The following is a 14,065-nucleotide window of genomic DNA, read 5'->3' as shown; positions in this document are numbered from 1 at the left end:
ATGCATAGGATTTTGCCGTCACCTAAAATTAACGCACATGTATAAGCAAAATAGAGCGGATTTTATCTTTAGGATAAATAGATATTTTAAATGATAAGTCGAGAACAGCATTTAAAATAAGAAGGATTCAAAAGCAAGAAAACACTGCAGATAAACTTGATTGTTATATACAATTACTTTTCTATTGTTCTTTTTAAATGTGATAATACAATTTATGGTACATAACTAAGTGATGAAAATTATGATTGATTTCTAAGAATTTTTAACTCAAATACAAGCGATATACTACAGTTACTTTTGTTGTTGTTGTTGTTGTTGTTGTTGCTGTTGCTTTGATTTGCGAATATAAGCAGCTACCCTGTCTATGGTATCTTTGTCCACGCGTGATCTAACGAGCGCTTTTAATAAATAGTGCCAAGTGATTTGATTTGGTTCTACATTCTGTTCACGCATATGCTGAAAGACCATCAATGCAATTCGACTATTTCTAAATATGGCTGATCCTTGAATAAGTGCGGTATAAATTTGGACTGTAGGTTGAATCTGTCGTGCACACATGTCGTCAAACGCGCGAACAGCGTCCATTAAGGCAGTCTTGGCAAGACAGGAGATAAGTGTGGTATAAATATAAATATTAGGTCGTTTAAACCCTGTCAATCTTTGAAATAGGTGAGACGCTTCGAGTGCGATATCTTTGTTCGTGAGGATGGTCGTTGTCGTCGTCGTCGCCGGAGGGATAGGAGGAGCATCTATACGATGAGTACTCGTAGTGGTTGTCGATGGTATGGGTGGTAGGATAGAAGCTGTGTTGGATTTGAAATCTGTAAATAGGTCAGAAAGTGCGGGTAAGCTCGACGCTCCTTTGGCGTCTTTTGATTTTTTCTCTAAACGACTGAGGGCTTTGAAAACACTGGTATATGCTTGAAGATTGGGCTCAATGCCTTCGTCCTGAATAATTTTAAATAAGTGGTAGGCGACCTTGGGTTGATGATTCATCACCAAACCCTGTATCACCATGGCCAGAGTAATATCGTCTGGTATGGTTTCCTTCCGCATCGCCAAAAAAGTGTACATGGCAGCCGGCACGTCACGGCATTTGAACAAAGCATGTAATAAATGGTGTTTTGATCGCGTCCATTCACCGTCTTTGCCAAAACGCTTCAATAGCGAATAGGCTTCAAGAACGTTCCTTTTGTCCTTCTTGTCGCCATAACCCTCGATCAACATGTTGACCATAATACGATTCACTTGCTCTGGGTACTGTTCGTACAAGCTATCAAAATAATGTTGCGCATCCTCGACGTTGTGCTTTGTTTTCAACCAATGTATGGCTGTCTTTGTGAGTGAATCGAGCTGATATTCACGAAACTGCTTCCGAATTCTTGCATTGGTTTTTTCTGCTAAATCCCAATCGTGATGGCGGATGGCGTTGACAAGCATGTCTGTCAAAATGACTTGATTAGGGTATCGAAATCGTTTGTCGTATTGGTTTAATAGTTTCGTTGCTGTATCAAGATCACCTAACCTTCCATATCCATTGATCAATGCTCCATAGGTGACTTTCGAAGGCTTTATACCCGAAATCAGCATCTCGTCAAAAATACGCTGTGCTTTTTTCATATCATTTCTTTGAGCAAAAGAAGCGATCAGAGCTGTATACACATAGACATTGTACAGATGATTTTCCGTTTGATGGTCAGTACTACTCTGTGTTGTTGCTGCTGTTGCTGCTGCTTTGGAATACGCTTGATCTGACAATTGTAGAAACTTGTATAATAACATTTCCCATTTTTTAGTTTCCTCGTCTACCCAGTTGGGATTGTCTTGGGTGGTTACAGTGGATTTCAAGCTGGTATATTTCATCTGTGAGGATAAAGTGTGTATCATGATCGATAAAGTTTTGTTGTTCAAGACAACAGAATCGTTCTGCATGGCTTGCATCATCATTTCCGTCACTTTTGTCAGTAAGGCTGGATCTGAGATTCCTTTCGTTCGATGGAGGTCGAGGTGTGTGCTGCTGCTACTACTACTACTACTACTACTGCTATTTCTCAGCGCTGATGCCAAGAGTTGAAAATGATTGGCCGTAGGGTACAGTGCTTCTTTATTCGTCTCATTTGCCTTTTGGATGAGATGTTGTAGATAGTCATAGGCTTCTCGGACCAAGCCTAGTCGTGCCATCGCGTAAAGAATCTGGGAATGATGCCGTGGATTTGGGTATGGATGGTGTTTCGTAAGGTGCTGCTGCTCCATATTCTTCACGAGGGTCAACATATGAGCTAAATGACGGTGATTTCCAAACTTTAAAAGGTTGAGTAGCTGGCCGTAATGGTTCGGTTTGAGCTGTTTATGGACTTTGCACTGCACCATTTTTTCGTAAATCGTCCATGCTTCGTCAGCTTCATCGTAACGAAGGCTGTAGAGCGCTGTACGTAATAGTTTGTATCGATTCGCATATTTTTTGGGACAGGTGTCTATTTCATGGAATAATTGTTGGAGGCTGGTGGTAGGACGATCAGCATCAGGATGGTGTTTGCGCGTAGTACTATGACTGTTGTTGTTGTTGCTGCTGCTGCTGCTGCTGTTGCTGTGCGTGCTGGAACATGTTTGTTGCTGGTGTTTGGAAGTAAAAGTCGATGCCGCCACGGTTTCGCTCGGTGCTGTTGCTGTTAAATACAGAGTGGAAGAAGAAGAAGAAGAAGAAGAATAGCGCCTGGACGTAAAGAGCCATAGTGACGGTAAGGGTGGTATCGAATGATCGTAATATGGGTTGTGCTGTTGTTGTTGTTGTTGTGGAGGGAACGGATCAACGTTTTTTCTGGACGGTTTCAAAAAGGAATGATGCCATCGTTTACAGTTTAAGCCTTCGAATTCACATAGGTATTGTTTTAATAGTAAGCATTGAGGCGACCTTTTTGCTGTGGATAGACTAACAGCAGAACGCATCTAAAAGGGAGGGGTTCTTGTTTTTTCTTTTCGTTGGAAAGATAAGCCTTTATCGACGTTGGAATCGTGTCTATATAGGTCAAGCAAGACAATGGAGCAACGGAGTCTGTCTGTGATTAATGAGTGAGAGATCTACTGATGATGATGATGGGGCGACTGCTTACTATAAAAGATGGGCGTTGTTCGTGGATCAGAAGGGGTCTAGAACAAATAGATAATTCAAACACGCTTTATAACAAAAATGCGTCTTTTTCAGCTTGATTTATTTTGAATGGGTACAGAAAAAAAACGATAATGTTACAAGGTCAAAAAAAACCAGTATACTATCATTTTTCTATTTGACAGACCCACACCCACCCGCAATTTTAAAAAGTAAGGGGTTTTTTTCCCCGTTCAGGTGAACCGCCCAGTCGAACGCGGTATTTCAAAAAAGTGTTTGTTGATTTCAAGCTTTTTTGCAAATTTGGGAATTGTTTTTCCGACCATGACAAGATATGGATTGCTTTAATCAATGTTAACGTATTAAAGAAAGTGAGCAGCTAGAGAATACTTTTTTTTCTAACACAAATGTTCATATTGGATAGCCTTTGCAGACACACTGGAGAGGGAGGGTCTTTAAGCAGTTGCTTTCCAAGCAGCATAAATTTGAAATATGGACGCGAAACCGCCAAAGACACCAACGAGTACATCAGGGAAACCTGAATTTTCCAAAGACCAATGCACAGTCAAAGGTAGATAACTATGGGAGAATGGTTGAGTTTGAGTTTTGATGTTTTGTTTGAGGGACACACAGATAGAGAAAAGAGTTTTTTTTTTTTTTTGGTTTTTTCGAGGGCATTTTTTTACTTACCCTGTATTGATACAAGTATTCACCACCATACTCGATCTTTCGGCCTTGATAGCGGCCATCTCAGCTTCAGGATCTTCGTATGTCTCGATATCGCCTGCTTTGATACGCTTCAATAAATTTGTCTCTCTCTTTTTCAAATGCTTGTATTGTTCCAATAATCGTCCGTATTCCAAAATAACATAGGCTGCCCAGAACCGACAGCTCCACATACCAATCTTGTTTGTCTTTTGTTCTGAGAGAGGAATGACTTGATGAGCACCAAGCCAATAGATGTGCTCTAATGGATAATAAATCACATTGGCCCAGTTCTGTAAACGTTCAATGGTGAGTGCGATAGAGGTAGAAGGTGGATTGTATTCGAGATAGTTCATGTATTGAATCATGGGCAAGAGTCCGTAATAACGCAGTAAGATACGGAAATCACTGACGGGATTAGCCAAATTGCGAATGCGTTGAACGAGGGATAGAGTGGCTACTGCGGGCTTCAAAGATGATTTCCGTTTTGACAATATCCATACAAGTACTTTTGACCAATATTGAATAAACTAAGAGTAGAATAAGGGGGATGGGCTGTTATACTCTAAAAGAAGAAACAACTGACGCAGCCTTGAGATGACGTTTACCATCAGTACTTTGTCTGTTCCGCGCACAGAGTTCAAAAATCGAATAAGGTGGTCAAGCTTTGGATTGGATGGACCTAATAACTTGGCAATGGCCAAAGGATTTATAGCCTGCTTTTCTTTCTTTGTTGACGATAAGCTGCGTTTTTCTTCTTTTGTTGACATGATGGACTGGTAAAAAGCTTAATTAAAGTCGTTTTTTTGCAGGGTCTTTTGGGCTTTAGGATGTTATATGAATGATGAAAGAAAATTTAAGAAAATCTGGGGAAAACGAATAAAATAAAAAAAAGTTGGAAAAAAAGGGGACACAAGTCAGCGCAGTGATTGGATGAAGAAAACAACAAAATTGAAGTCTCGAACAGGATAGACTTTACAATTAAGGAATTCCTAATTCGTTTTCTTCACATGAAGGTGGCTTTTTCCCACTCAAATGGAGTAGTCATTAGAAAAACAAATGACTAAAAGGAACGAGCGATTCACGAGCGATCAAAGAAAAGAAAGCTTACTATGGTTTTTTTTTTTCATTTTTTTATTGAAATCAATGACTGTATTTACAAACTTTGGTATAAAGGGGGGGGGGAGAGGGAAAGAAAGCTTTCTTTGCATGTAAAAAGAAGGAACAGAAAATGGAAATGCTGTTATATATATGTATATACATATATATACATATATACCTGTGCGTATGTATATATACATAAATGATATATGTAGATAGATAAATGTGTATATTTTTTGTCTTTTTGTGCAGGTTTCGAGTAGTATTTTTTTTTTTTTTTTTTTTTTTTTTCAAAGGGATTATTTTTGGCTTTTTTTTTTCTGGTTTTTTTTTTTTTACCTTGGCTTTTCTACACAGAGTTCAACTAAAAAAGAGAAGAGCGGGTTCATCAGGAGAGAGAGAGAGAGCGTTATATACAAATTTGAAATAGAAAATAAAATGAGAATAAGAATAAAGAACAATAATAATAAAATATGAAATAGTTAATTAATAAAGAGGACTCCAAAATGGTCCTGAATCGAAGGAATATTCAGAAAGATCTTGCGAACAAACATCTGAAGGAGGAGCAGTAATAGATGCTTTACTTGAGGGTAAGATAGATGGCGTGGATGGGGTGGATGGCGTCTTCTCGTGAGTCATCATGGATGTCGATGGGAGGGTGAAAGCAGTGGTCGTGCTGTCCTTGGCAAGATTGTCTCCACATAAAAAGACATCAGAAGCATGGGGTGAGAATACTTTGGGTGGACGGTTATGTAGGAGAGAGGATTCAAGGTAGACGAGTTGATGTAGAATTTCAAGACTTTCTACAGTCTGGTTGAATAAAAGTTGATTCATTTCTTTGACATCAAAGGGATCAGATGCATACACTCCTCCTCCTCCTGTTGTTGACGTGGATGAGGCAGCTGCTAGTGCGGCGGCGGCAGTAAGGGCAGACGAAGAATAAAACTCCGTGGTAGGAGTGGTTACTTCACTGGTGCAAACACTACTGATAGTGCTAAGACTATCTTGACTGGAAATACTGTATCTTGATTCAGAAGAAATATCAGGCCAATCCGTAGATGTAGGCGTTACAGGTCCTGTTGTCAAATCCTCTGCGGTAGAGGAATTGTCATCCTCTTCGTTTACAGTCTGCGTCATGAAGGATGTAGTAGCAGCAGCAGTAGCAGCAGCTTCGAAGGGTTGAAGTTGAGGAGGAATATAGTTGATAGGCGTTAATGGTGAGGGTGGTAGTGTGAAAGGAGCTAATACAGTAGTGTCAGCAGTCAAAGGAGCTGTAGATGTAGAGGTGAAAGGCTGAGATAGAGGAGATGGGTGTTGAACAGTGAAGTTTTCATCCACCTCTAAAGGATGAGCAAAAGTACAAACATCATCCATGATCATATCGTCGTCGTCGTCGTCATCGTCATATTCATCATCCGTAGAATGATGATTATATCGTGCAGAATCAGCCAAAAGACGGCTCTTCCATTGAGCTGCATAGCGCCAAGTAATGGAGCTCAACATCTTTGGGTTTTTTGCATTCCTCTTGCCATCTTTGTAAATATTTCCCATACTCAAGAAACATAATGGACAACGGAAGGGTTCTTCTTCACCCAGAGCTTCATCATCTAACTCGAGACATTCTACATGGAGCCAATGATAGCAATCATCGCACTGAACCATGGAACCAAATTCCTCGTGAGGTGTATCACAAATACAGTGAATCGTGTTGCAGTTTTCTTTCTTTTTCTTTTGCTTTTCTGTAAGACGTGGTGGCAATGAATAAGGATGTTCCATCATGGATTTATGTTTTTTGGAAACATTTGTTTCGCTATTCACTGAGTTCTTGGGTGGTCTACCTGGCTTACGACGCCTATCGTGCTGCTGCTGCTGCTGCTGTTGTTGTTGTAGCACTACTGATTTAGAACCCACTAGAAGGAAATGAATAATTCAAAGTCAGTTTCATTCTTTTTTTTTTTTTTTTTTTTTCTGATCCAACGTAAAGCTGGCTCTATCTCACTCATGTGAGCCCCTTATTTTACGCCCAGTGAAATAAAAAAAATAAAAAAAGAAAAAGGTCCACGAACAATATGGCTCTCTTTCATACGCCCGCTTTTCACCCCTTAATTCAACCTTATTTTACCCCTAATTATTTACAAATATACACATATATGGAATTAAAAAACAAAAAAAAAAAAAAAAGAGCTTTACCTTGCAGATGTTTAAGTTTTTGCTCCATAAGCATAGGCGAATCGTGAACCAGTGATTCAATCAAAGTAGCGCCTAAACGGGCTGATGGATCTGATAAGTCTTTAAAAGAAGAGGATGTTTTGTTCAGATGACGTTGAAATGTTAATTCACGATTGGAAGAATTCCATTGGATATCGTTTGTTTCTTTAGAGATAAACAAAAGATATTGTTGAAGTAAATGAAGGTTACGCAAAGTCGTTGTTGTTTTTGTAGTTCGTTTATTGTTGTGAGGGACATCTGAAAGCGTTGTTGCTGATAACGGTGCTTTCAAGTCGGTTGTCATGAAAATGTCCGTGTTAGTGTCGGGTGTAGTAGGTGCAGTTGTTGACGATTCAGGGGAAACTGTTTCCATAGTTACGTCGTCTTTGTCGTCTCCAGCGATGGTGGATAAAGGTGATGAAGGTGATAGGCAATACTCCATCATGGTAGTCTCATCAGCGACGGTGGTTGCTGTCAATGATTTTGCTGCGTGAGACAAACGATCCTTGAGTTGCTTTGCAATGGCATGAATATCAGAAATAGCAGCATTCTTTTTTGATACGAGTCGATTGAAAGGTCGTCTTAGTTGAACAGAAAGGGACTCTGTTGTATTTTTGTTGTTGATTTTGGACATTTTCCTTGATGCACTAACAAAAAAAAAAAAAAAAAAAAAAAGAATAAGAATTTGATGTCAAAATTGTGTATCGTTGGACAAATAATAATATATGTATAAAATGTGCAGTGCATATGTGTGTATGTATGTACTCTTGTTTCTTTCCCTCGCTTTGTGTACATAGAACAAGAGCATGCAATGGCCCTTGTACATACAAAAACAAGTACACACATACACATAACAATAACAACAACAACAACAACTACAACAACAGCAGCAGCAGTAGCGGTAACAGTGTGTGTCGTACATTCTGGATTATCAGCATTTCGAGAAACGAGCTTATTCCCTTTAGAATTGGACTTTAGAATAATGAAAAAAGATTGCTAATAAAAGGGGGGAAAGAGAGGGGGATTGGACCTTAAGAATTGTTATCGTATTCAATGGCAAAGTGTGTAAGCTGGATGGTTACTGTTACGGTTGCTGTTATTGTTACTGTTCACTACTACGGTTGTTACTGCTACTGCTACTGTTACAGTTGTTGCTGTTCTTGTTGTTGTTTGTTGCTTAGTAAGTAAGTAAGTAAATACAAGTAGGTAAAAAAGGTAGACAGACTCACGTTGATTTCATGGTATTTGTATGCAGAACAATAAATAAGAATATAATAAAACTTTTCTTTTTTTCTTGGCCTTTTCTTTCTTTCTTTTTTATTTTTTTGCTGTTTGTTACTTTTTTGGTTTTTTGAAATAAATCACAAAAAACTGAGTTGAAAAAATAATAAAAAAAAAAAAGAAAAAGGGAAAAGGTGAAAGAAAGACTTTTTTGATGAAAATGAGAAAGAAAAAAGAAAAAAAAAAAAAGGGGGGGGGCAGGGAAGACTTCTGATGATAAAAAAAAAAAAAAATAAAAAATAAAAAAAACTGTCATTAAAAAGATCTTCTTCAGAGCAGACCCAAAAAATAGAGTTTCGGTATTGTCTTTTTTCTTGTATCCGAGTTGAAATTTCGCGTTCCACACATATAAGCACATCAACTCACATAAACCAGCTTTTTTTTTTCTAACTGAGACAGTCCTTTTTGTACCAGAGATTTCGATGCATCAAGGCATTTCTTATGTTGTTTCACATTATCGTTGGAAAAAAGAAATGAAAGAGTGCTTATAATCTATTTTATAAAAAGGTTTATCTTTAAAGCGCTTATATAAACATGACGTCACTTTAGTAGTGAAGGTCTGTAAAAGAGGAAGGAGAAAGAAAGAAAGAAAAAAAAAAAAAAAAAAAAAAAAAAAAAAAAAAGTATAATTCAAACACAAATGCAGTGTACATGTATCGTTATAACAGCGTCGAAAAAACCTTTTGTGTCTCTTGAGTAAATCCAACGACAGCATGAAAAAACCCTCAGCGGGAAAAAAGACGTGCCCTTTTATCTAGAAAAAAAAAAAAAACGCAAAATGGAGTCAAATATGAAAACAGTTAAAACCAAATGCTAAAAAACATCTCAAAACCATTTTTTCTTTTTCCATAAATTGCATGCATTTATAAAAAAATCTCATTAAAGGTTTTCTGAATCATAGAGTTCATTATAAACAAATTTGTAATTTAACGTAATAGTGTCAAAAAATGTATATCATCAGATGATGCTACGGATTTTAGGATGGCTTTTTTTTTTCCTAATCTCATACTACTCCAAAACGACTTTCTTCTATTTTTCTATTTTGACGATTGCTGAACGGGGGCAGTTTCTTCCCTTTTCCTCAAACAAAAAAGGGCACCAAGACCAAAAAAGGCTGCAAAAATAGTTCGATCTCCGCTGATCAAAAATCGAATGCTTGACCCCGACGTTTGATAAGGACAGATGAACCAAACAAAAAAAAAAAAAAAGGTGCTCCCCCACATAGTCTAAAGGAAAAGGTACAACAACAAAAAAAAACCGGTCTTTGTCGATGTGTAAAAAATAAAAGGAAGCCATCCTTCACTGCTTTGCCCGTGAAATAATGCCCACCAGCAATTGCGTTGAACAGCATGAACGAACTTTATAATTGTTTCAGATCAATCCAAGTCATTGTGTAACGCCTGTCATAATTTACGTTGGTCAATGTGTTTCTACTATCGATGGTCTGTTTGCGCTACGTATTCTATACTATTTCAAGGAAAATAACATAAAGTACGGATGCATTGAATGTTATTTATTCAGTGTTCTTCTTTACACCATGGCCTCAGAAAGATGGACTGTATCTACCTCTAGAAAGAAACAAGGTTCCTTTCTATTTTCTTAAGATCACGATGATAGAAAAGACCTAAACCTTAAAGCTTAAAAGACAATTATTATTATTGCTCATGTTTCTTTGTGCACATCGTTCATAGACAAAAGCAGCCGAATCATCATTGATAGCCTTTTAATAGAACATGGAATCCGAAGAGGATTGTATCCATTACCCTATATATACATCTGTCATACATTAAATATATATCGAAGCCCGACGTAAGCCCTTTTCTGCATTAAAACAGCAAAAAGGAAATCAGCCTACGATGCCAAGCGCTGAGTGACTGAAGGTGTGCAAAAAAAGTGCTTTCTATTTTGCTGTTTGTGTGTGTGTGTGTACCAGTAATACAGATCAACACACTATTGAGTTCGATCATTGATACGAATCATCGTAAAAAGGTGTATGAAAAAAGAAAAAAAAATAGCGCCATGTCATCCTTATCAATAACTGTAAGAGGCGCTCTTTTCCATTCAAGCATGAAAGAACTATTTTAAAGCTCGTTGACCTATTGTTTAACGCCCCCACCCCCCGTGAATTGACTTTCTTGATATCGTAACACATACAAATTATAAAACCAAAAGTTTATAGCCCCGCCGCTCCTTCCCCTTTTTTTTTTTTTTTTTTTTTGGGCATCCTTCTCCAACTAAATTATTCACCGTTTTATGGTTAGTCCACAACTTTCGAAAGGCATAAAGGCCGTTACAGTCATAGGAGCAGGTGCATACAGCGTCAATTGGCTCGTCCGTCAACATCAAGAGAAGCATCTTTCTCCAGCTCCATTAACCAACATGGCGACACCATCACCACCAAAGAACGATGCGCCTTATGATCATCGGCCATTCACTCTATTAACACAGACCGACATTGACACACGATTACGATCTGGACAATCTATCAGTAAGCTCGACCATGCGCAACATCAAGTGAAAGGCGTGAAGGCTATCTATAGTAATCAGCTGCCCTCGAATGATCCTGTCGAGGACAACTACAGTATCCATACTTTCCAAAATGGATTGATTGCTGGCGTCTATGACGGTATGGAATGGAAAAAAGGGGATAAAGGGGGTGGGGGCGGGGACGAGAAAAACAAGTCATGATGCTAATGCAAAAGTGGATCATAAAACAGGTCATATTGGACCTCAATGCTCTCGACTTATCAAAAAGCAACTACCTATTTATATGGCACGCGAATTGTCGGCCACTTTGTCCTCAACACCAGCAGGCAACAAGGAATCTGCTCATAGTACGGAAGAAACAGCCATCAGCACTGCTTTCGACAACCTTGATCAAGATATACAGCAGCGATTTTACGATCTCTTCCCTCGTAATGTGAAATATGCTACAGAAAATGATATTCGATCCGCTATTGCGCGTCAACCTGATCGAGCCAAAACGGAAGCGATCATTACAGAAGCCATCCACGGTTCATGTGCTTGTACAGTTTACATCAAAGAGGGTTATGTTTATGCTGCCAACACTGGAGATTCTCGCGTCGTCAGTAAGTCCTTTCTCTCTCCCTTCTTTCCTTTTTGCTCGGATCTCTTTTTAAACACCCCTTTTCAACTCTCTCATAAACAGTCGTTAGTCAAGATGAAGACGGATCTTGGAAAGGTAGACGGTTAGTAGAAGAAGAATCACCTGCTAATCCAGAGTGGAAAGCACACATGCTTTCTCAACATCCTTCAGACGAATCTGACGTACTTGTCATGAGAAAGCGTATTTTCGGTTTAATTGCAGTAGGTGGATGTAAGTACTTTACCAATGAATCGATCATTCAAAGTTGAAAATGGCTTATTGCTTTCCTTTTTTTTTTTTTTTTTTTTTTGTTGTTGTTGTTGTTGTTTGGGCTCTTCTTCAGCCTTTGGAGATATCATGTATAAAGTGCCTGTCGAATATCAAATGAAAGTGCTTCCCTTTATACCTTACGATATATATAAAACATTTGCTCGCTATCATCATCGTATCGTGGTGAATTACAAGACGCCACCTTACCTTCGATCCACTCCTCTGATCGCAAAGCACAAACTAACCAACAATGACAAATTCATCATCTTGGGTACAGACGGACTATGGGATGAACTCAGTTGGGATGACGTACGAAGTACAGAAGGAGATCAAGTGGCCGCTCACATCATGAGCCGCTGGCAAACATCGTCTCCTACCACCGAAAAGGAACCCAATCCTGCGACTCATATGTTGCGTGAAGCTCTCTTATACGAAGCCGTTTATAAGAATGTGGGACAAAGAAGAAAAGTAGAGGACTCGACACTAGAACTGTCAAAGAGATTAACCAGAAAACCGTCAAGACGTTACCGTGACGATATCACCATCACCGTCATAGAGCTGGGTAATGAAGAGGTCTCCGCATCTTCAGAAGATGTGGGACCGGCACGTCATGTAGAAGAGGTGGATGTGAGTGAGCCGAGGTTGGTCAATCCTAAATCCTCAAAGAGCTCATGGTTATTAGGATGGATTGGGTCTCGCTTATAAGTGCCCATTCAACCTACCCCTCCCCCCTCCCAAAAGATAGCCTTCTCTTCCCAAGCAGACGCGAATACCATGTTGAATAAACAGGTCAAGGTTGTAAAACCCTTTTTGCCTACGTGCGTAATTTAGCTGATCACACATCTTTCTTTTTGTTTCTGCTTTTGGTATGGATGATACATTCTAAAACGGAGAAATACCAGAACCATTTCGACAGGGTCCTCTTCTCAGCAACTGACATGAGCTTCTTGTCCACAGGCGGATAAAACTAGCTATCTGACCGGTATCATTTTAATTAAAAAAGGCTCGTTTTTTTACTAAAGACATAGAATGCTATGTGAAAAGAGGGGGGTGGGGGGATGGGAAGGGTGAAGCATCTGTTTCATATGAACAAAGTCTTGGCTTATTCAGAATATCCTTGGTACCTGAGAGGCTCATTATTTGCCATAGCCAACTTTGGGTTACGAACCCATGATAAGCGTAGAGAGAATGAAAGCCTTTCGATGGAAAACTATGTCTAGATCATCTTACACCTCTCAACAGATATGCTTCAGTGCTGCAGTGAGAGGCACACGCATTGCATCAAGGTTTACTACGGTGAGGAAATTTCTCATGTGTCCTTACTCTTTCACCTTGTACCCTATAATGCAGTTTGGATGGATTCACATGTATAATGGAAAGCTAACAAACACACAAATATCAGAACCTGCGCGTTATTATTTGAAGAAGGGCACAGAGCTGCTGGGTAGACTAAAAGATATGTCAATGACAGCATCAAGGATTGTATACCGTTTTCAGCAGTATTATCGATGATGCTCATTGACATGCTGTGACAGATGATGATGATGATGCAGAGAGAACACTCGCAGAAGAAGAAAATCGTCTAGTTGAGAATTTGGGCTCAATTAGCTTACAATTAGCTTACAAAATATTTGACTCAATGACTGCAGAAACAGGTATGCTAATCAAAGAGAGGGCAAAAACAACCAATGTAGGTATAAGGGAATGTAAGTAAACCGGTACTACTTTACGAGTGGCAGAATGAAGAGAAGCACGATCCGCAACGGATAAACTGATCGCTGCTGAATGTTCAAGAATAAGGAAAAATCACGTTGACCATTTTGCACTTTTTACATTCTAAATGCGAGAAAATACAGTGGATTCAACCTTGTTATCTTTGTTAAATCTATCTTTTTATAAGGCCAATGATTCACTATTATTATACATATTAAACATTAAAAGAATTACAAAGGAAAAACGTAAAAGCATAATAAATATTCTAGGCTTATTCTATTGGTAAGGAAATGTCAATTAAATGACAATGACACTAGGATCACCATTCTACATCAAAACAAAACAGGCAGTTAGGTAACTGTTCAACACTTATTAAGCCTAATGTCGTATTACTTACAAATGGATGACGCCAGCCGCATTGAAATTCATTCTTCTTATAACTTCTATCTGAGCTAGTCGATGCATTATAACCTATATGGTACATCAATAACGTCTTACTGATGACTAGCGTGTCTGTACACGTTGAACATTCTTCCAACTCTCCTCTTAGACACTTTTGTATAACGATATCAGGA

General features: G+C 38.8%; 5 protein-coding genes across 5 annotated transcripts; 2 read left to right on the top strand and 3 right to left on the bottom strand.

Moving 5' to 3' along the window:
* Positions 1–291: 291 nt before the first annotated feature.
* Positions 292–2,445, bottom strand: BDF20DRAFT_818854 (uncharacterized protein; the record flags this gene model as incomplete). Its single annotated transcript, XM_053077410.1, has 3 exons — positions 292–763; positions 857–1,767; positions 1,957–2,445. Coding segments are annotated over 3 exons (1,872 nt in total), but the record flags the coding sequence as incomplete, so codon positions are not given.
* Positions 2,446–3,705: 1,260 nt separating this feature from the next.
* On the bottom strand, positions 3,706–4,689 carry BDF20DRAFT_871782 (peroxisomal biogenesis factor 11). Its single transcript, XM_053081122.1, has 2 exons — positions 4,420–4,689; positions 3,706–4,341 (listed from the first exon to the last, which is right to left on the bottom strand). The coding sequence occupies exons 1-2, from the start codon at positions 4,579–4,581 to the stop codon at positions 3,793–3,795; spliced, it is 711 nt and encodes a 236-aa protein (XP_052936751.1). The 5' UTR covers positions 4,582–4,689; the 3' UTR covers positions 3,706–3,792.
* Positions 4,690–5,206: 517 nt separating this feature from the next.
* BDF20DRAFT_871780 (uncharacterized protein) lies at positions 5,207–6,827 on the bottom strand. The gene has a single exon (XM_053081121.1). It carries the CDS (start codon positions 6,689–6,691, stop codon positions 5,399–5,401), a length of 1,293 nt encoding a protein of 430 aa, XP_052936750.1. The 5' UTR covers positions 6,692–6,827; the 3' UTR covers positions 5,207–5,398.
* A 979-nt stretch (positions 6,828–7,806) lies between these two features.
* On the top strand, positions 7,807–8,535 carry BDF20DRAFT_871775 (uncharacterized protein). Its single transcript, XM_053081120.1, has one exon. The coding sequence runs from the start codon at positions 7,868–7,870 to the stop codon at positions 8,096–8,098; it is 231 nt and encodes a 76-aa protein (XP_052936749.1). The 5' UTR covers positions 7,807–7,867; the 3' UTR covers positions 8,099–8,535.
* A 2,090-nt stretch (positions 8,536–10,625) lies between these two features.
* Positions 10,626–12,840, top strand: BDF20DRAFT_871771 (phosphatase 2C-like domain-containing protein). The gene is made up of 4 exons (XM_053081119.1): positions 10,626–11,027; positions 11,119–11,490; positions 11,571–11,738; positions 11,851–12,840. Exons 1-4 carry the CDS (start codon positions 10,655–10,657, stop codon positions 12,480–12,482), a joined length of 1,545 nt encoding a protein of 514 aa, XP_052936748.1. The 5' UTR covers positions 10,626–10,654; the 3' UTR covers positions 12,483–12,840.
* The last annotated feature ends 1,225 nt before the right edge of the window (positions 12,841–14,065 follow it).

The sequence above is a fragment of the Mycotypha africana genome (assembly GCF_025528875.1).
Source record: "Mycotypha africana strain NRRL 2978 chromosome Unknown BDF20scaffold_5, whole genome shotgun sequence".
Classification (NCBI taxonomy): Eukaryota; Fungi; Mucoromycota; class Mucoromycetes; order Mucorales; family Mycotyphaceae; genus Mycotypha; species Mycotypha africana.
This window is presented reverse-complemented; position numbering and strand designations above follow the sequence as displayed.

Excerpts from the sequence above, each read along its gene's own strand:
- BDF20DRAFT_871775 (XM_053081120.1), top strand. The coding sequence starts at position 7,868 with ATGTGTGTATGTATGTACTCTTGTTTCTTTCCCTCGCTTTGTGTACAT.
- BDF20DRAFT_871780 (XM_053081121.1), bottom strand. The coding sequence starts at position 6,691 with ATGATGGAACATCCTTATTCATTGCCACCACGTCTTACAGAAAAGCAA.
- BDF20DRAFT_871782 (XM_053081122.1), bottom strand. The coding sequence starts at position 4,581 with ATGTCAACAAAAGAAGAAAAACGCAGCTTATCGTCAACAAAGAAAGAA. Across the intron at positions 4,342-4,419 it reads GAACAGACAAAGTACTGATG|TTTATTCAATATTGGTCAAA; the intron begins GTAAACGTCATC and ends TTCTACTCTTAG.
- BDF20DRAFT_871771 (XM_053081119.1), top strand. The coding sequence starts at position 10,655 with ATGGTTAGTCCACAACTTTCGAAAGGCATAAAGGCCGTTACAGTCATA. Across the intron at positions 11,028-11,118 it reads GATTGCTGGCGTCTATGACG|GTCATATTGGACCTCAATGC; the intron begins GTATGGAATGGA and ends ATCATAAAACAG. Across the intron at positions 11,491-11,570 it reads TGGAGATTCTCGCGTCGTCA|TCGTTAGTCAAGATGAAGAC; the intron begins GTAAGTCCTTTC and ends TCTCATAAACAG.